This window comes from Scomber japonicus, chromosome 14 (genome assembly GCF_027409825.1).
Source record: "Scomber japonicus isolate fScoJap1 chromosome 14, fScoJap1.pri, whole genome shotgun sequence".
NCBI lineage: Eukaryota > Metazoa > Chordata > Actinopteri > Scombriformes > Scombridae > Scomber > Scomber japonicus.
Window position 1 is genome coordinate 33,163,195 of NC_070591.1, and position 23,253 is coordinate 33,186,447.

General features: G+C 37.4%; 1 protein-coding gene across 1 annotated transcript in view; it reads right to left on the reverse strand.

Annotated features, from left to right (window-relative positions):
- The window catches only part of pdzd8 (PDZ domain containing 8), a 50,250-nt gene that overhangs the window by 13,995 nt on the left and 13,002 nt on the right, over positions 1–23,253 (reverse strand). Inside the window, exons 2-3 of the mRNA XM_053333171.1 lie at positions 17,808–17,933; positions 13,139–13,241 (exon numbers count right to left, since the gene is read on the reverse strand). Of these exons, the coding sequence (XP_053189146.1) occupies positions 13,139–13,241; positions 17,808–17,933 (229 nt within the window). The remainder of the gene's footprint in view (positions 1–13,138; positions 13,242–17,807; positions 17,934–23,253) is intronic.

Here is a 23,253-nt window from a genome sequence, read left to right on the forward strand (position 1 = left end):
TGTAAATTCTGACTTCCTACTACAAATGGAACACACCATAAATTCAGAAAGAATATTTGTCGTAACACACTATAGTCCTGTTTCCATTAAGGAAGTTCTGGATAAAATCTAGGAGGCAGGAAGTTTACAGGACCGTGCTCTCACTCTGTCCTCTCAGCCGTTGTCTCCATTGTCTCCAGGACCTTGATAAGACCCACCAGACTGGAGGTGACGTAATCATTCTGCATCAGTTTATAGGTGCTTATTTTGGTGCTTTCTGTTGACAACACATCCTGCTTTGAGTATATCCAACTGGCACCATGTCAACCTCAAGCCCTACCAGGAATTTCTCAGGGCCACATGGGGTACATACACCGAGGCAGGGACTCATTCCCTTATGTATCCTTTGGAAAATACTGGGTTTGGATCTCTAGTGAGAAAAACTGACATTTGACAGCTTCAGTGATCCGGTATCAAGCATCCCTAGTTTAGAATTTGACTAATTACACATCATTGTTGGCATTATTTGTGGATATGAGACCCAATTTTGACCCTTTGCAGTGAATAACAGGTCATTTCATCTCTAATGAGAGGCCACGCCTATAAGATCAGCAAAAAAACATTCCAAATGAAAATAGCAAGAAATCTGTAATATGGCTTTGGCTCTGTCTGTCATGCACATGATGGCAAGTCAATTCAGTTTCCTCTGGGGTGAATTGATCAGTGGAAGAACCGATTAGAAACAAACAGCTTGTGGGACCAACCTCTCATGTCTTTAATCTGCCTCATACCACACGGCCAGCGGTTGTCAAACAGAATTAGAATAGGTGATATAATTGGCACAGCGAGGCGGAAATGGATGATGAACGTGTCGCCCGCCACAAGTCAATGTGTGCACGATGGAAAAACAACATAGGTGATAGAGCACTATTTGATTATGTCCTGGATGTGCATGTTGACGTGACAAACAATGCTGTTCTAGCCTTGTGTTTTTGAAGGAGAGACAAAGCACATGCTCACATGCAAGACCTTTACAGAACATCAGAGTGTTACAAATGAAAACTGAAATGAATTTACACAGGGAGATATGACCATATGTACCATGACAGCAGGGGTGTGGCTGTGATTTTAGAACTAAAGGCTCTACACGCTCTGCATTTCAAGAACACTATTCTAATGGAGAAATCCTGAGTCCTTCATCAGAGTGAGTAAGTTCAACACATTCTGAGTACTGGCCGAATGTGTCATAAAAGTATTGGAAAGTATCAAATATCAAATGCTTGGTCAGATTATTACACAATGTCTACACAGGCTGCATAAGATACACAGAATGTTAGCAGAGAATCAGCTTCAGCACTCATCTGCATCTATACACAGGATGTGTTCAGGTACAGTATTGTGTGTAGATCACCTGTGTTTTGGTTGTTTTAGTTAGGTGCATTAAACTGAAAAAAAATAGACAGGAAGCAAAATGATTGCTTTCAATACACCCCTGCTTTCACAACTTTGAACTCGCCCATCTTATTGGAGACTAATAGGTCTAGCTGGGCTCAACATTTACTGAATGTACAAAATGTTTACTGAATCAGAGTTTCATCCATTTTATTTTTAATTAAGCCAAATATCAATTGATTTAGAAATCAATTCAGTTCACTCTGTCCTGCAACATCCATTTTTTTTTCTCCAGGACTAATCGATAAGTTGAAGATTATGCACTACCAAGATTTTCTTCAGTTGACTAAAGCCCTACTTCAAGCTGTTGAATATATTTACTTAAATGGGATATTGGTCCGTGAGTAAAATCTGTTGGCCTGAAATGAGTCTAATATACATATATATCCTAAAAATACTGATATAAACCTGTAAAATTACCCCAAAGTGTTAGTTTGTAACTGTAAAGTGTAAACTTGGCCCACATGGACAAAAAAATCCTGAATCCCAAAGAAAAGGTCTATGGCAATTTTGAATTTGTATAAGATTCTTCCATTAATGTGATGGACATAACACCAATTAATGTTATATTTAAACCAGAAACTGGACTTTTCATCTGCTTATTTTATCCATGAACTGATTATTAATTGATTTTCCAGAATATTTACTATATTATGGTAGATATAAATGATATACTATGATGCTCTCTCATTCCTACTTGTACTCCAAAATATCCTAAAGAGAAAGTGGCCCTATTGTTTGAGTGCGTGTGTGTGAGTGTGTGGGTGTCTGCTTCCTCATCAACCAACTGTCTTTCATCGGTTGTCCAGGGCAGATTAAAGATACAAAGACACCCTGAGTGGAACATCAAACAACCACCATGATGGAGAGGGGTGTGTGTGTGGGTGTGTGTGTGTGTTTGTGTGTGTGTGCGCACACGTGCGGTGAATACTGACTGCAGTGTGAGGCTGAGAAACAGACACTGGGAGATAGGGAGATAGAGAGATAGCTGCCTGATACTGAGGTCTTGGGTGACAGCTGTGGACAAGACTCTCAAATGTTTTCAAGATATGACTGAACAACAAAAACCCTGAACAACATCAGAAACCGCAGCTGCAATCAGAAACTGCAATAGATACATTTATTTACAGCTGCTTTGACCACTTTCATTATGGAGAACTGAAACAGAATTGTTGAATTCTTATCTTCAAGCACACAATGCTGTCCTTACATACAAAGTACAAAACACTGCTTATTACTAAATGTACTGTCTTTTTTATTTGCACAATAATACCTAGTGAGAAACACTACAACATGATTGCTGATGACTTCCTTACCTTGCCAATTATTTCAAATGTGCAACAGTAAGGGGGAAAAAATGCTATTTATTTCCTTTCGATTAGTCAAAATGTTAGTTTGAAGGGTTAATGCCTTCTAGCATTACAGTATTACTGTAGCTTACTGTATTTTACATGATTACACGTGATCAATATATCTTAGATTTCCTTCTTGGATAAAAAAATAAACTAAACTTTGTGGTCATTAAAGAACACAAAAATATGTAAGATGTACATGCAAGATCATTTATTCCTTCAGCTGTTATGCTGCTTAATACTGAGTTAAGGAATTGATTATTGGACTGATCTGTTCTTGGCACAACACAGTTTAGGTAGAACAGCTATGTGCAAATTATCCATTCATTAATTTATTCAGTTATTTATTATTCATTTTTTAACTTAATGTTGTGTGAATGGTTGTATGTCTATACGGTGGACTGTAGAAACTGAATTGCCCTTCGGGAATTAATAAAGCTTTGTGTATTCTGATTTTGCCTGAGTCCTTTAGCCTACTGTAGTATGAAATCAGACTCTAGACTAAATTATATAATATATATAGTAACAGTCAAAAATTGAAAACACTGACTCATTTCTTTAGTTTTACTATTTTCTACATTAGGCCCTATATAACAATACTGAATACATCAAAACTATAAAGTAACACATATGGAATTATGTAGTAAACAAAAAGTGTTAAAAAATATTTTAAAATGTTTTACACATCTCTAATAATACTCAACAACTTTTCAAACACTGACCTCTCAAAAGAATTATTCACTGCTATAGATATGCTGTTTGACAACTGAGAGAAGCCATAGCTAACTGCTAAGCTAGTAACTAGCAGAGTAGCATGTAAACAACTATGGGATTAGTAAGAAAGTTTTTAAAAGACAGAGAGCACTAAGAGTGCATGAGCAGAACTAATGTATGTTTAAATGTTCAGTGTGTGCTGCTGTAATGAATAATATAGCTAAATTAGCTGAGATAAAGCAGCAAATAATGCTACCAGTCACACAGAAACATGGGCAACTGTAAATGAGACAATACGCTTACTGCAGCATGTTAGCACATCAGGTCACTACTTTATCTTACCTGTGTGCTGTATCACACTGCAGCACTTCAAGAGACTGAAGAAGGATTTGACTTCATTTTAATCATGTATATTTATGCATTGAAAAAAAGATGTGAAATGTCTGTCATGCCCTGATCATAAAGAATAGTTTAAAACCACAATTAACCGTCTGCTTTCGCTCAGGAGCAAAAATCAGCCTTTAAACTTGAAAGAAATAATGATTTGACATTAAATGTAATAATTCTCAGTATCGACTGATATGAACATTTTTATTGTGATAACATATTCTATTTTAAAGGTGACAAAGACAGTATGAAATTAATCAAACTGTATCATAGCCATTATATCAGATGGTTTCTAACTGAAGGCTAATGTCATGTGTTACATCTCTAATCTTAGAGAGCGCTCTCTGACAGAGATGCTAACCAGATAAAGATGTCTGATGATAAGCTAGTTGGATTTCCTCTGTTCCCTGAACTCTTCACCACTGATGTTACTCTATAAGACTTCTTTCAAGTGTGGGAAAAACAGAAGGATTTTGGGCTGCGGGCCATGACAGTGACCACACATACCATCCAGGGGAACATTATACAGCTGTAAATACACACATTATTTTCACATGGCACAGTCATCCACCAACTGCAACCGATGTAACACAGGATGTGGAGCTATAGTGTATGTGTGCGCACACGCACGTCGTACGTCCCTTCGGTCAAGCTGTCGGCAAGCATCAGCACTAAGGGCTGACAATGGAATTGACAGGGCAGATGTGCAAACACGTCTGACACAGTCTCAAACCCCCACAACCTCAGTACACCATTAATGAGTAATAAAACAAAAAACAAAACAAAAAAACACACCCACCCAATCTCACACTGTAATGGAAACAGGGTTTAATTTACCCTGTTCACAGGTGGTTCATGTTGTGTGGACGCAAGCACACACAATACAATGAAGTGGCTGAAGTAAACATTGACCAGTGTGAGGGAGCGGAGATAAAGGGATCTCTTTCTCTGTGTAATAAATATGAAGAAGAAGAACCCATTCAGAACTGATAGATTACATGGCGTCACCTCAGAGGCCACAATGCTCAAGACTGAGACTAGAAATGAAACAGTACTATTGATCTATTAACATATTTAAACAGTTATTCTTATGAATAAATGATCTTAATACTTAAACATTTTAGGTTATTATGTAAATATAATGATGCCTACAATAGAGAGAATAAATTATAGGATTTCTATCAATTCTAATACTATTTGTTTGTGCCTCATAGATCTTACTCATTTTGTACAAAGTTTGATATTTTCAGGGTTTAAACTAACATTGATTGATGGACTTTTATTACTAATAAATCAATTAATAAATTGCAGCCTTTTTTCTTTATGGTGGTTAAGATATGTAGTGGGACATTGCAAAAAAGTTGTAAAATAAACTTGTCATTTCTCTCGGTAAGGCACACCATGTAACATCAATACTGGCTCTTAATTACCCTAAACATGTGTTTGGCTTTTCTGCACATATACAACATCGAATACAATAAGCTAATATCAGCCCATATATCAGTCTAGTTTATTTAATGGTCCACTTCTAGTAATTATCTATTTTGTGGTTAAGTGCTGCACAATTGAACAAAAAACAAAGAAGCAAGCATAGAAAGGGATTTTAAAAAGGATATCAAAGCATTGGCCTTTAGTGACCTCAGATGATTTCTTGAGGGCAGCTTATAAAGACAGTATACACACTTTACACTTCTGTAAAGCTGGAAATATATATCGATCAAACAACACCGATTTCACTTTCACCACACTGTCTAAATCGGCTGCCTAAAAAGTTATGGTCAACAATGTGTTTTGTGAAGACACACCAAGTTCTAATCAGTTCATTCTTGTGTACAAGTGGATATTTATGTCTTAAGTAATGAAATTCCCTCCAGGTGTTTCTGAGTTATCGCATTCAGGAGAGCTGATGGACAATCCGAAACGTAATGCCTCCAACCACAGTTATTGCTAAGGCTGGGTATTGTTTAAAAAATTAAACATACTAGTACCAATCCAAGTACCCTTAAAATGATACTGATAACAATTGAGTACTTCATTAGATACCCATTCCACATTTTGTACACTTGCTTTTATCTCGGTGTGTAGTGTAGCTACACTTTGGAGTACTTCGGTGGCGTCTTGGCTGCTGAACTGCTAAGCGCGCTATCATTTGACAGGAAACATTTCCATACTACTTGGTATCGATTTATTTCAGTCAATACCTTACAAGGTATTAAGTACCGATACCCCGCCCTAGTTATCGCTGATGTGGAGGCACAAAAAGGACAATATCACTGATTATCTGACAATGCTGTAGTGCTGGGCTAATTCGGTGAGGGTGCTAGAGCAAAAAACGTGACACAAGCACAGCTGACACGACAGGCTTATTTAGCTTGTGGAAAAAAGAGAAACGATGGGAGTGGTTTATCATCCGAAGACAAAAAGAGGCACACAAACACAGACTCTGCCTCGTCAGTGGTCAGCTCAGCTGTGAGCTTTCAGGCAATTTACGAGATTAGTGTGTCGACAACATGTGAGTCACAGTGCTCTCTGGTGGACAAACAATGCAAAAGCAACACTGCTAATGAAAGAGCTCAACACAAATTCTTGTTAATTATTTGCCATCATAAACACTGATACCAATTCATCTGTAATAAAAGTGGCAATTCGATTTATATGTCAGTTTAATTTATGCAAACCTATTAAATGCTTTATAGTGTCTAAAGAAATAACTACTGTACATAACAAATAACCAATAATCAATACATCAGTACAGGTAAGAAGACATTTTTCTAGTAAATGTTAAACATATCAGCCAGTTAATAACAGAAACGGATAAATATTTGAAATTGAGAACAACACTGAGCAAACACAACAGCAGCTCATTAAAAACCAGTCTGTGACTCTTATGCCTATTCAGAACTGGTATTGTGACTTTCTTTTTGTGTATGTGTGTGTGTGGATCCACAATCTAAACAGTGATGTCCAGCTGGAAGATGCAGATGATTTTAACCCTGAAAAGCATGTTGAGCACAGTCCAAGGGCCCTTCCTGAAAGAGTGTATCTCCCTTTGGGAACAAAGACACACAGTGCAGTGAAAAGCAGGAGCATGTGGCTCGCACTGGTTACAATGCAGGAATATTCAAATGACATGAAAAGCATTAATATACACAAGACAAGCGGCTGTTTTCATAAGGTAGAGCAAAGGAAGCTCATATCTGACAACCATCAGAGGAAAAAAGGGAAGTACTGAGAGAGAGAGAGAGAGAGAGAGAGAGAGAGAGAGAGAGAGAGAGAGAGAGAGAGAGAGAGAGAGAGAGAGAGAGAGAGAGAGAGAGAGAGAGAGAGAGAGAGAGAGAGAGAGAGAGAGATGGTGAATTGACCTTTTCCAGATGGTATAGCCTTTAATCCTTACTACAGATTCCTGCTGGGGACATGCAGACTGGAGAAGTCTGATAAATCAGGCCCAAATGCCACTGTGAATCTGCATTTCTATGTATATTAACAAAAAAGAGATACAAGTGCTTTGAAGTGGGTTCACTTGAAGAGGACCGTGCTGATGGTAAGTGCTGGGGTGGAACGGTTCACATATTCATTACTTATTGGATTGCTGCATGCACTTTCAACTAACCACGAGGAGGCTCGGCTTAATCAGTCCTGGAGGAAGGTTAAGATATATGGTGATGAGGAGTAACATGTCACAAATTGCATTTTGTTGTTGGTAAATGCTTCAGCAGCTACAGCTGTTTATAAAAGTACAAAATGATGGTCAACGTGTGCCCAGCTGCTGGTGAAAGGCTTACATTTCCTTAATGTACTGTGCTGAAGAGTAACTCCATTCTAGATTTTGGAAGAAGAATAAACACAGCAACACTGGCCTCTAAAGGCTGAAAGGTAAACATCTGCTGAACCCCTAAAGGCTGATTTATGCTTCTACGTGACCCGACGCCGTCGTGCACCTTTCGAAGCGTCTCACCATTGCATCGTGTTTTGTCGTGGTGCAATTGAACACCAGAGCGGTAGGGGCATTTCCTGAACGGTTATCGGTGTCTCTAGTTGATTCTTTGTTTAGCTGCCGGCTTTTCCGGTCACAGTAAACAATAACAACTGAAAGAGAGAGGATCTTGCCATAAAAATGGCGGGGCAGAGGCAGGAGACTGGAATTAATTTCACGATACTGGAAATACGTTGCTACCAAGCAAACCAATCACAGCCCTTGCGGTCTGCGTTGCCTCGACGCGTAGTTACATTTCTGGGGAGGTGCACGTCAAGGGACGGCGTAGGGGTTCACAGCGACACAGAGAGCTCTGCGTAGGTACGCCGTCGACTTGACGACCCAATGTAGAAGCATAAATCAGTCTTAACACACCCAACATCATAGCTGGGTGTGGTCAGGACCTTTTGTACTTGTGAGCACAGCCAGCTGAGATGTAGCATGGTACTGTAGTGCCACAGAACTAAAAGCTGGTATGGTGGTTCGAGTCTGGCAAGGGACCTTTGTTACATTTCATACCTGTTTCTCTCTCTTCCCTTGTTTCCTATTGGTCTGCTGGTATGGCAATAAGAAGATATTCAACGTAACGGAGACCTGGTTTTACAACCCAGCAGCCACTGCTGAGATACAGGAACCCAACTATGTCTAAAACACTGTAAGGCACAGTGTAGGGTTTGTTTAGAATTGAAACACCTTTATTTCACACAGCATAGTTTAAAGTTGGAGGGAGACTTGCATCTTATATTTCTGATTGAGACTACATTCTACCCATGCAATGAGCTCTTCAAAAGATTGAAGAAACGTACAGCACCTGAAAAATTCAAAGAGCACCTGTATATGATTACCATAGACCCAGCAGTGCTTAACAGTTTTAAATATAGCTGCTTGTTTTTCAAGAGACCTCCACCCACACATCAAAACAGCTGGTGTGGTAGGTAGGTGGTTGCTAGGTGTGCTGAAGCTGAGCTGCTGCATCCTCCCATCGTCCAGAGTTTGTTCTCCAGAGTCCAAAAAATCTGAACTAGTCTAAACTTGGTGTACTTGCCGTTGAGAAAGACCCACATGATAGAAACGTCATCAACACACCCACTCGCTCACTGTGAATTCTCTGGAAAATGACCTGCTGTATTCATACATGGGATCAATAAGACATTACACAGACTTTGTTCTAGTGAGCTGGCAGGATAAAGACAATTTAATGTCGGTTCTGTCTGATTCAGATATGTGCATTCATACAGCTCATCTGGGTCATATATGGAAAATTACAGGGTTGCACTTAGGCCTGGGTATCAGTACTTGATCAACCGAAATAAATAATACCAAGTAGTATGGAAACATCTCCCATGAAACAATGCCTGCAATCCATCCTTTTTGCACCCAGAGCTAGAAAATATGACTATTTGTATGGACTTGCTCACAGTCAATCAACTCAAGCGATCTTCAATTTAATGCGATAATGTGATCATCCCACTGCCACAACAGCTACAACCCATCTGTGGTGGTGAAGTCATGGTGAGTTAGCAGTTTAGCACTTAGCAGTTCAGCAGCCAAGATGCTACCTAAATACTCTAAAGTATGGCTACATTACACACCTGTTACACTGGATAAAAGCAAGTGCACAAAATGTGGAATGGGTATCGAATGAAAAAGCTGGTGGTTACTGTCTCCAGCTTCTTGATTCTCAATGAAATGACTTAACAAAGAAGAATGACGCGTGGAGACACATCAATATCGACACTGATGGTTCATTAGTTTAGTGCAGCAGCGACAACCGTCCAGTTGGAGCAGAGTATGATAATGACGCACTCAATGCACCACACCCACAGAGCTTGCAGACTGATGACAGACAGAGGCTGACGACTACTTTGTATCTGTATATGTCATTGCATTAGTGCGTTAGTCATATAGGAATGATCATATAGGAATTAAAAGTCCCAATGTTTGTTCACTATTCAACAATATAGTAGGAAAATACAACTGTAATAAATTACACTAATAAGAAGTCAGAGTCTCAGTGGTCATTAATTAAGGTTTTGGTGGCAAAACACATTTTAAAATCCATCAGTGATGCAGCCTGTGAACAGGAAACACTCCTTTCTATCACATCTATTTTCCAGCAGTGACACTGCTCTGTCATGCAGCAGATCAAATATCACAGGAGCTCTTTTTTTAATAGACCATTAACATCCCGGACACCTATGTATGTCTGAATGACAAAATCCCACTATTGTAACAGATTGATGAAGCCAACTATAGACCTGTCACTACTACTTTTGTTGGACGATATATTGTCTAAGAAATAATCACGATACACAATATTATTGTCATTTGAAGATAATTTTATACCACTGATATAAGATAATATAATAGCAAAATAATACAATGGGGCCGGGGGGTAGGATTGGAGAGTAGGTGCTACACTTCTGTAAAAACATAGACAGTTATTTATACAACTGGTGAAATATAGTCTTTATTCTATAAGAAAACTAAAACCTGTGATCCAACATCTTTTAGAAGCCTTAACCTCATCAACATAAAGCACACTGACAGCAGGTCCAACTATCCTACAGTGTAATGTAGGACCAGGCCGGATATTTCCCACCAACCTCTGTAATGAATGAAAATGTCATAAATACTTCAATTTGTATTTTCAAAGTAAAAGTTAACTTTGAACTCCAGTGTGATAAAACAGAAACACAGGGAACCTCCTCATTAAACAATAAAATATTCTAAACAAATGGGGTACTGTGTTTGAATGATGAGAAATGGAAAATAAAGAGAAGTAAAGGAAAACCTGATATTTTACTGCCCCCTGCTGGATTCAATCCTTCCAAACTCATTAAAGCTCAGGTGAGAGCACAGTACAGGGCAATTACTGTTCAGCAAAATACAAATAATCTTTAAGCCGTTGCAAATGTCACTCATAAGTGTGGCAGCGAGGATAGCGGCATCAGACTTTGCTGGAGCCACAGTCAGTAATTAGAGCTGACATTTCACTCTAAAACGGTCATTAGTCACTTCCAAACGAGCCTGATGTGATAACTGTAATATCTCTGAATTGCGGCAATTAGAAAAGGTTTGCCGGAGGGGCCTGGAAATTTTCTTTGCCTTCTCAAAATGTCAACAATGGGACAATCTCATCAGTGCAAGGGTAGATGAAAATAAGCTTGTATTAATGTGTCAATAAGACAAGGTGTCTCATATGTAGAATTTGCAGAGGGAGTGTGTTACATCTCTGAGTGTTTGAAATGCTCTTTAAAAAAAAACTGTTATTGGAAACGAAAGCTCAGCCATTAAAAAGTGAATTATTAATCAAAGTTAGAGTACTTATAGTTCAAGTTCTTTGTAATAACATTATTTATACATTCATTGTATTGTAATGCTTTATTTGCTGGACTTAGAGTGGATCCATTCAAAAGCACACTGAAAGCTATCTGTATTTGTTCAGGCTTATGATTAGTTACTGTATGTATATATTTGTGTGTGTTTGCACCTGCTTTTGTGTAAAGCACAATCAGTTTAAAATGTTATATAAAATCAATATAATTACCTCACCTCTTCCCGTCCCAATAATTACATCATTAACTTATTGTACAGTAACATTCAACATTATCATGTCTATATATCAATACATGGACATCCTGAGTGGAGAAGCATATTGTTATTATCATTACATCAGTGGTATAAAATGATCTTCATATGACAATAGTATCGTTTATCGCGATTATTTCTAAGACAATATATCATCCAACAAAAGTAGTTATAGTGACCGGTCTAGTGGTTGCTCTGGATTTTAGAAACTTATCTGGTTCATATTGTACATACTGTACTGTTAACTTCACACTGTCTTAATGTCATCTGTATTATATCAGTGGCATTGATTTTATCTGCATCTAACCGAAATGTCCCTGATATCTTATAAACTGGACTTCAGCTGGATGAATCTGAATAAACTGTGGTGATTTCACACAGAACATCACATGTATACCTACATAAAGGAGAATTGGCAAAAACACCTTTAAATCTACTTTGTACCTGTACCTTTAAACAGGAATGCATCACAGCTTTTCAATTAAAGCCAGTAAATAAGAAAAGCATGACGTATTTTACATTATGAAACATGAATCATAAATAAATACAGAAAGAATAGCATATAAAATTAAATCATGAAATTGTGAAATATATATCTTTTTAAAACTCAGCTCATTATTATGAAAGGAAACTCAAAACCTAGCTGTTCAGCCTGGCTTTTGATTAAGAACTGAATTGTTTATAGTGTTTTTATTTTATTGTATTTGTTTCGATGTTTTAAATTCTTATCTTTTTATTCTATTTTGCCTACTTTATTTTACTCTATTTTATTATTATCATACTGTTCATCAGGTCCAGCTTTTATTTTACTTTTCTTGTGTCTTTTAATTTACTTTAACCTAGTTTTACTCTAACTTTTAATAAATTCTTTAATTATTTTTATCTATTTAATCATTTATTTTTGACTTATTTTATTTCAATTTTCTAAACATTTTTATCATTCTTTTCTCTTGCGTGCATTGGTCTCTTTATGTTGTCACTTGCTTAATGTTGTCTTATTATCAGCTTGTCAATCAACTCATTGTAAAGCACTTTCAACTACACTAGCTTGTTTGAAAGGTTGCCATAGAAATAAAGTTTGATTGATTGATTGATTGATTGATTGATTGATTGATTTCATCTTCTAACAATTAGAGCTTTTTATTGCAGATTAGAGCCAGTATGTGATGAAACGTGACAGGAAATCAAATGATCACTGAGAAATTGTTTAATGAAATAAAATCAGTTTTGAAATGTTGAAATGAGAATAACTGGAGTTAAATGATGATGACCTGCAATTAACTCTTACAGTGAAAACAATATTATGCTTTCGGTTTATATTATATATTTTGTCAGATTTTATTATTTTATGCATTATACATATATATTTATGATGTCTGAGCACTTCAGGTCTCCATCGATTCTATGAGAATCCTCAACACAGCAAAAGCAGCACTGCTGTGTATTCAATACTATTTATTTTTTTACTTTTAGTGGAATCATACTGTGATAATGTGATCTAAGATACTGAATTCCGTTCAATTTATTAATTCGAATCAAACTGCAATTACATACGAAATGAGAAACATGAAGAGTTTTGTTTGATGTGATACATCTGATATGAAGATTAGGATGCATGTGATTTTTCATACATTTACTAAATGTTAAATTAAATGTTTCACACAAGAATGAGAGGGATGAGACAACCCACTTTTTTGATGGAGCTGCGGGTCTTCTCCTTCCACTGGTGGCTGCTCAGCTCCAAGGTGCAGTGAACGTAGGTTTCTCTGTCATAGGAGCCCAGGATGAACAGCCTGCAGGGGGAATCACATGACGAATATGAGAACTACAGCACTATCTATTCTCTTAGTCCATTTAGCATTCACACAACATTTCTTACAAAAGTTTCTACCAATATGGCTTCTTGAAGATCAACACCACCACATATATCTCTGGAATAAAGGTTATGTTTTCTTTGTGATTCAATATATTTCAATTTGACTAGCATTAAAGAACAGGTCAATTCTGGAAACTATGCTATCCAATACAAATGTAATTCATTCTCAGATTCCCAGAGAATTTTGACACTGTTGATTGATGAGTGATTTATTGATCATCAATTGCTGCCGAGTTGCTTTATTCCTCTGACTGGAGTGAGCAGCCAGTTTGTGTTGTTTTCTGTAGAGTTTATGGGGATGATTTGCCCATCTTGTGGACAATGTATAACCCGCTTAATGCTGCTTTGGTTTTCATATGGACTGTCACTATAAACTCCATTGAAGACAACACAAATTGACTGCACTCACCATCCACGCCACTCACTATCACTTTTGTGTCACTTCCGGTATTTGGTACATTCCCTTTCTGTGATTTGTAAATATGTCTCAGCGCTCGTATAAGTCTAAAAGTTAGTTTTCTAAAATGTAAATTTGTTTTGTCCTTGGTAAAATGTTTTGCTCATATAATTTTGTTGTATAATATGTAAAAATGTCTTCCAAAATGTAAATTTGTCTCAAGCTTTTTAAAAGCGTTTCACACTTGTGGTTATTTTTGTACTTCCCAGTCACCATATTGTTCATTTTGTCATGGTTCCTCCACCATTTGTTCTCAGCCTTTTCTGCCGGTTTAAAACTGGAGTGAGTGAGAAGCAGCACAGATAAAAGAGGTTGCTGGGGTTGTAAAGGATGAAGCTGGACTGGAAACTCTACACCAGTCTGTCTCCTGTAATGCTGTAAATAAAAGGTGAGGTCACAGCAAGTTATTTTTTGGCTCCTGCTGCCCCCTGCTGCTCTGAAGAGATCACTGCATCAGTCTGTGTTAGTACTGTGATGCTGAGAAGATATATTAGATATTCCCAGACTTCCTCTGTGTGAAATACAGCACACCTCTAAACTTCTTATCATGTTCAGATGTTCAGGGACATGATGCTGACGTCTCACTAAGCTTCACACTACATGCTAAATGTGTGGACACTGCCCTCTGCTGGAGATTAACGGCAACACTATACCTGATATGTTTAACAGTAAACCTCTAACAGAAAGCAAGCTCATGATAAAATCAAACTAAACACACAATACATTGGTAGGCCAGGAAGAAAAGAGTTCCCACATCTCTCTCTAGACAACAAATTAAATATACATTCAATACAAAACTATATGAATCAAACAATCGTTTTTAATGTGCTGACACTGCTGTTATGGTAAGAGTGTAGTAGGAGGTGATGTAAGAGGGCAGGAGAAGAAGAAGAGAGATTGTAAGATAATAATGGGCAGGACATTAATTATTAATAGATGAGCCGATCTGATCATCCTGTGGTCTATGAAACACACCCAACCACATCCAAGCATGGTTCAACACACACACACACACACACACACACACACACAGACACACACAGACACACACAGACAGACACACACACACACACACACACACAGACACACACAGACACACACACACAACTTGTCTGTTTCTCCAAGGCAACGAAAGACAGGGTCCTCTATCAGGGCGAGGCTGTGTTAATTGATTTGACTGTTTGGCCAATTAAATTTTAAACATGTCAGCTTTAGACAAAGAGCTTACCTCAGAGAGGAGAGTTAGAGACTGTCTAACATTAAGGTCTTTGTAGATGATGGATCAGCTGCATTTAAATGATGGTATTAAAGTTTGTGTAGAGTTTATATATGGTTTCTTTCTGTATGGAACTGCATTTAGAAATGTTGATTGATCTGCCACAACAGCACAGTGAGTGATTTTCCACATCAGATATTAGCTGAGTGAGAGTGATGCAGTCTCATATCTAACTATTAAGTGCTGCAGATTGTACACTGTAGAAAACACTGCTTCAGACTGCTGCAGGTTAAATGGGACAAACAAACATTTAAAGTATGATGCATGAAAGCATTTGTATTGAAAAACTGTGAAAACTACGTCATGTTTTCATTTGGTTGTGAAGGAATGTTTAATCAAGCTTAATCTGCTTTTGTTCAGCTGAACAAGGATGTATTGGAGCAGAAATAATAAAGCACTGACAAAGCTCTTTACCAGAGATGCTGGCAAAGAGTCAAGAAAGTACTATATTATCACAATAGTCACCATCAAATGCATGGCAGGATTTACCAAATGGGCAATCCATGATGGGAGAAGAAATAAAAGTGTACTTTTTTGTTGTCAGGCTCCACAGAAATACAATACATGGCTTGACCAATTCTTTTAATGTTGATCGATCTCAGATAACTAGTATGTCAAAAACAAAATATGTGTTACAAGGTTTCCAACTGACAGCAAAGTTATCCAATCCCAATAAAATAAAAGTTGCTTCCAGGGAAGTTAGTCTGATGATTGACTGTTTTATTTGCAACTGGGTGAGTATTGATTGGTTAGCAGGCCACAATGCACTGTGGTTAGTTAGAATGAGCAGGAGTTCCAGAGCCCAGGGGACCCTGAGGATGCTAATCCAGACATGATCAAATTCAGGTTCATATTTATTGTTAAAAATGTTGTATAGATGAAGCTGAAGTACCTCACTGGCTAAGCTTTTCACAATGAGTGGCACATTTCAAAGGAGCTGGTGGTACACTCTGTTCATGTTCTTCTGGTTAGTACTGAGGGACTAAATCATGGTTCAAGTTAAATATAATAAATTTAAATGTACTTTTAACACCACATAATAGGTGCAATTTAACACACACATATGAAGGAAAACTAATAAGGATGATGGCCTACAAACTATGTCCCATTTTTGTCCCAGCAGTACAGAACAGTCATTCATGACTTAATTAATTAAATGATGCTATCTGATTCTGAATGAGCAGCTTCAACAGATTGATGGATTAACCAATGAAACATGATTCATATATTATTTATTTGATTTACATTTTGGAAGAGCTGACACTTATCCGTTGAGTGGAGTAGCTTTGTGGCTAAGTAGCTGTAGCAGTGCCAGTGACAGTGTTTACTACATGATTAATGGTGCGGATTTAAAACAGCTTCACAATCACACTTATAGTTTATAGATGATTGTCTCCCTACAGCCTGCAACCATTAAACATTTTACAACTGGCAAGCATTTACTACATTTGTCAATTAGATTTAAGACTGTTTAATCCACTCCAACGCCATTTTTGAGAAAACTACACTCAATTCTTTAAGACTTTTTAAAGATCATGCCATCAGCCATGCCAAAAAGAATGAATCATGTACAGGCACTCAGTTTCCAGTTCATTACATCCCCTAACCAAACTCATTTTAATACAATAAACCTTCATGAAGAAACTGTTGGGAGTGAGACGATGATGAGACTTTATGGTCGTTGTCATTTTTCTTTTTTTCATTTTACTTTCATTTTGTCTTTTTGATTCATTTTAACCTAGTTTTTTACTCTAACTTTTATTTTCTGCATTGGTCTCCTTTTCTTTTTCTTTGTAAATTGTTCTTTGTTTTTGTTCCTTCATCATTTTTGTTTCTTCTCTTCATGCTGTTCTTGGTCCACATTTGTTCTGTCTTATTACTGAATTGAATTGAATTAAATTAAATTGAATTCACTTTATTATCCACCTTAGTGGAAATGTGTCTTCTGCTTCCTCTAATTCATTAAACATACAAATAATACACACCACATAATGAAGACATTAAAAACATACACCAACACTACACAACATAACCACACATACAACAACTGACAATTATGCAAAGGAGCAGGAAAACAGCAGCAACCATTGTAATAAGTTAAAACCTGATAAAAAAAGTGTCTTTAAAAACAAACTAACAAAAACTTGAGTTGGTAGTGCATTCATTTTATATTCAGTGCCTGTATGGCATAAAGGGTAAAAAGACCTCTTAAATAAGTTCCTGCCCCCTTGAATCCACTGCCTGCCAGATTGTAGCAACTCAAACTATATAAATAAAGTTTGATTGATTGATTGTGGAGACGTTTTATTTCACTGGAGTTGGTTGCATTTAAACTGAATCTACCATCACTGATATTAACGGTGTGGGATGAACTGGAACGAATATTCAACCTGGATGGATATCTGTTGCTAGGTGATGTAACATCATCCTGTAAGACACTGTTCATCACAATGCTGTGGGGAAGGAATTTACAACTCTGGAGAGTCATTGTGTTTCTCTGTCTTCACATTTGCATAGTAAACAATAGAGAGGATAAAATGATTGTCCAGTGATGACTTCCTGGAGTTGTAAAATCCTGCTTCACAGTATCATGATGAGGGCATCGCCATGGAAACAGGAAAGGACTGTATCCAAAAAGATTGCTGTAATGTTGAAGCACACTATTGTCTTAAATATCATTGCATGCCGCAGGAGTTCAGGTCCAGGCATGTTTAGTCAGTTTTAACAATGAGTAATTAAAGGTGTCTCACCTGCTACATTCAGTCAGGGTGACTCTAAGTCTTCCTTCCACCAGTCTGCTGTCCTGCACTGACAGATCCAAATCACAAGCTGACCCTGGCGGAGGCTGGACTTGAAACGGGAAAAACGGCTTGTATCTGGAGAGAGAAACAGAAAACATCCAAAGTCTATCTTTACTGAAGTTTTTCAATGCGGGCTGATGTAACTGTGTGTTAAGAAATGATCCAAACAACCTACTAATGCAACTATACCCCCACAGATGACCCTCACACTAAAAAACATGAGAATCTGCTTGAAATTTTGACTTTCTTTACACATTATAAGACTTTTAATATCCTGGAATTTACATTTCTGTAATACATTTTATACATTTTCTTTTTATCCAGTGTCTTTTACACTATGTGTCTCATTATTATTTTGTATGTGTAATTAGCCATTGGGGACACACAATTTCCATGTACTGCTGTGCAATGACAATAAAGGCTTTGAATTGAATACTTTGAATACAAGCATCCAACATTAAACAGTTAGACAATTACATTCAGAAAAATCTGTTCACCCTCTTTGTCATGTATGAAGATGAAGAGTGGAATGCATTCAGCTCTGAGTGGGGCAGAGTCACAGTGGCAGTAGTGGTGCTGGGTGTGGTCCTTGGTTTGAAAGCTGTCTCCTTCAGTTCAGCAGGGCCCGAGTTAGTAAAAACAGTCATTGTAATGTATAAGCATGATCTCAGAGCACACGCCTGTCCTTTGCTATTTTTGGGCTATCCTGGTGTTACTGTGTTGTTGGCCTTGGGCTCCTGCTGTTCTAAATAGTGGACTTTGTTCAGCAAATCGTCCACATTTTACTCGTGAAACTGATGCTACTGTGTGTCAGCACAAGTTTCTGGTCAAATGAATTCTTGTATATGGTTCTATCAGGGTATTTAAATAGTCTATGCTCCTACAAATGAAGGGCACTGCTGTATTTTGTGTGACATTGTTTAGGAACATCAGTCTCTCCGGTCAAGCTGCATGGTTCTATCATAGAAGAGTTTAAAAGCCATTCATGATTATTTATGATATATAAATTAAGGGCCACGCAGTGTCTAAAGCTTCTATATTAGGAGTGATGGAATATTCAAAGAATATGTAATAGACTCCAAATGAGAGAGGAGAGGGAAGCAGGTAATGATATAAGGAACATACTCTGCATTACTAATAGAAATGAAGTATAGTTTCACTTTGCCTGCAGGATTCAGCAGTGACATAGGCTGTAAAAAAGATGTTCAAAGTTCACCAATAGAAAGCTTCTTGAAGTTTGATCTGAATATGAAAGCACAAAGCACTTTACTTGATATTTCATTCTCATAATAAATACATTCTTTGAAAATAAAGATTGAGAAAATCACATCCTACAGGTTGAAAATGATAATAAAATGTTGATGGGTTACTTGCAAGTATAATCCCGCCATGCATATAAGTCTCAAAGATTTTCTTACAGTCACAAATGCAGGTGTAATGAAACTGGGTGGGGGGGTTGGGGGCTGAACATACTGGCACTGATTCCAGAACTGTTGGTTAATAACGGGTTTGGGCTCAAGGATATCAGGAATTAGTGCACAGTACACATTGGCACTCGAAGTTAAAGGGTAGGTTTGCAATTTTTCAAGTCTGTCTTAAAACAGTCAGGAGTCTAAATGAACATTGAAATGTGTTTTTCTTGCTGTAATGATTCCTCCTGTTCATACTGACCATTAGAAGATCCCTTCATAATGTGTTAACAATGTAAGTGATGGAGGACTAAATCTATGTTCCTGTTCATATGGATACCTGATTGCTGGTTTAAAAACTGTGAACCTGTCCTTTAAGACTATATAAAACACATTTGCTGATGGCATTCACAACCCAATCATACTGATGGAGAAGTTTTTCTTTTCCCGTATAGAAAGTGACCTGTAGATTAGGACAGACCTGAGAGTTGAATGTTAAACAGGAGCAGACAAAAGTTGTTCTTGAGTAGCGCAGTAGCTGCTGATGTTGTTTGTGCCTTCATGGCCTCAAAAAGGGGGAAACAGCTTTGGCGGATGGTGAGAACTGGGTTCATTAGTAAAGCTGGGAGGAAGTCTACGTGACAAACTTACAACCCACATTTGCAGTTTTCTGTACATGCTCACTTTAACTGCAGATAACCTTTGTTTGTGCTTTCACCTATACTGATTCATTAACGAACAACAAAAGAACATGGTCAGTTTCTGTACTAAACCCATTTATTAAAGAGAGAAGTACAATATTTTATAATTTTTTGTATTTGTCTCCTATTTCTTCTTCTGCAATTCGATATAATTTGAACGTGACCCATTAAGAGAAGATATAATAAACGTATCACTGATGCACCTCCTCCCTATCTGTACTTGTCATACAGTAAAGAGTCATCTCTCCCTCTCCTTATAGAGAACAACCATCTCCTTGTTTGTGTATTACGTTGTTGAAGCAACAGTAACGGGGGCCTGCTCCAAAATCATCATTCCTACTCAAATTCTTAGTGCAGCTATAGCTTGTGTCAAGTCAAAGCTCCAGCAACACTTGTAGTATAGATCTACTTTATTAATAGACCAACGTATTACAGCTTGCAGCCTTCATCGGGTCATCATAAAACACATTACAAACAGTATTTAAATAGGGTAGCTAAAAAGCAGAAACACATTTAAAACATTTAAAACAATAGCCACTTCTGTATGAACTTGAGTTTCACCCTTTATTTTTTTCTGGTTTATGAACTAAATATGGTGTCACCCATGTCATTTATTAGATACTCCTCTTGTCTGGGATAATGATTGGCCTGAAGTCACATGACCATATACCCAACCTATCTTGGTAGATGACCTATTGGCTGAAATCATTGGTTATTTCTTGTATATTTATTTTCTGTTATTTAACTACCCTATTTAAATACTGCTCGTAATGTGTTTTATGATGACCCTGATGAAGGCTGCAAGTGTTGCTGGAGCCTTGACATTTTAGACTTTTTTCTCTTCTCTGTGCGCCTTGGAAGTAGGTGAAGTTGTGCCAGAAACCTCTACTTGGTTTTGTATTTCAACATCAGTAAGCCTTTAAAGAACATGGAGACTTTGGTTTCAGAATGAGTGTACTACTGGATTCTTGAGGGTGTGACATCCTGAGTATGTTTGACACGTGTACACAATGACAAATACTACATTTACAAGGAAATACTAACTTTCATTGTCAAATACTTCCAGCCAAACTCAGAGCTAAACACGTCAAGGTAAAAGAATGGAAAATACAGCAGAGATGTGACATTTCACAGTTAAGTGGACAAAGCCCTTCTCTTCTAATAGAGATGCCAAAATAATTTAATTGTGTTCTGTTCTTGGCATTTGCACTCTCAAATCCAATCTCTCAGCTTAGTTGACAGTTCAGCTAATGAGAAGTCAAAAGGCTTTAGGCACAATACAAAAGACAGAAATTCTTTATAAGAAGGAAACTTGACTCCAGTCAGAAAGCTCTTATTAGATTACCCTCCTTTTTCTTCCAGTGAAAAAGCCACACACACACACACACACACACACACACACACACACACACACACACACACACACACACACACACACACACACACACACACACACACACACACCACACACACCACACACACCACACACCACACACATCACACACATCACACACATCACACACAACCAGGAATGCTGTTAGCTTATCCAGTTTCAGGACTAAGCTGCTATCATGAGCATAGCATTTACTATGTACCATACAGACTTGGGTATTATGTAAGTAATTAAAGCATTCAGGCATCATGAAGTAAGATCACTGAAGAGCTTTGTTAGGTTTATGGAATAATAAATTCATGTTAAAACAATACTGGCTGACAGAAAAGGCTGCTGAGTTGATGTAACCCTAACCTCCATATTACAACCTTTTTATCATCAATAATCAATACAATGAAGTAGGAAACACAGCCTGATTTGAAATGTACAGTTAGAACAAACATTTTGGTAAAAGGAGACTGATTAAAAAGTAACATCTTACATTTTTATCTTTGTTGCCTGTCTAAATTGCTAATAATCTACACAATGTATCAAATGTCAGTGTCATATGCTTCAAAATGATGGAATACTATACCTAAAGCTATAAGAGATGTGAGCTCTCTTAATATTTTTTAAACAACAGCTGAAAACATATATTTAATCTGGCTTTTAATTAGTGTAATTTTAACTTATTTTTACTAAATTTCACATTTTTACAAATTGTCTAATTTTATTATTATCATGCATGTGTTTATTTGCTGTTTTTAAAATTGTATTGTATAGGCTGTGATAAACCTACAGAGACTTTTCAGATCATTTTTATGGAGCTTTATATTAAAATTTTAGCTCATTGTTTAGCTGTCCAACTGCAACTTCACTATTTTGGTTGATTCTAGGGATGTCAATGATTTGATGGATTATCCATTCATTACCATTAATAATTTGATTGATTAAAAATACATTGACTAATAATGCAGAAGACGAAGGACATGTTTTGTAACCGTCATATAATGTACTATAGATTTGCTGCAGTACCCAGCTGCACCTCTAGGTGGCTTTTACTGTTTAATACAGTGGTCTCCAACCCTGCTCCTGGAGAGCTACTGCCCTGCATATTTTAGGTGTATTTAGGAGACCACTGGTTTAATAGGATGGAGTCACAGGTTCAGATAAGATATCTGGCAGCGCAAGTATACATCATCAAAAAGTGCACAATGTAGCTATTCATGTTTCTAGGCAACAAGGACCCTACTGGAGTATTTGAAGAACACTGTCACCAATTTCTCCAGATGCCATCAGCTGTCTCAGACTATTTTGTGTACGATGTATTAGTTCATGTCAGAAGAAGATGCTGGCAATTGCATTAGTTTTCCTGGAAAGATGGTGGTATATTTTAATGTGGTGTTATAGAGTACAGGGAACTCTGAAACCTCCTTGCATGTGTCATTTCTGGCTATGTCACATACAGCTGTTATTTTATTGGTTGCACTTCAAAAAGTTCAGCGGCAGCCAAGGTGAAAGTTGAAATAATTTGAAATTTGAGTAAGGTGCTTGGTGACAACTTCAAGCAGAGCACCAAATCAAGGGTAGCACTTGGTGCAGTCCAAGTACCTCCCTGCAATCCAAGCAAGAAAAAGGTTGCAGTGTGCCTCGCTCTGCTCACTGTGGTAGTTGTTCATAAACTCAAAGTTGTGAAAATTACACAGAGTTGCAGTTTGGTGGCTATCCAATTTAGCTAGCTATCAGAGGTTCAAGCTAATGCTAAATTAGCATGTTCAACAGAAGCAGCTGGGACTCTAATTTCACATGCTGCCAATCAAACCAAAACTAAAGTAAGGAACTATAACAGCGACACTGCCTGTAAATGTGTTTTAGTGGTGGCAGTAAATGTTAACCTGTTAGTCACTCTGTTA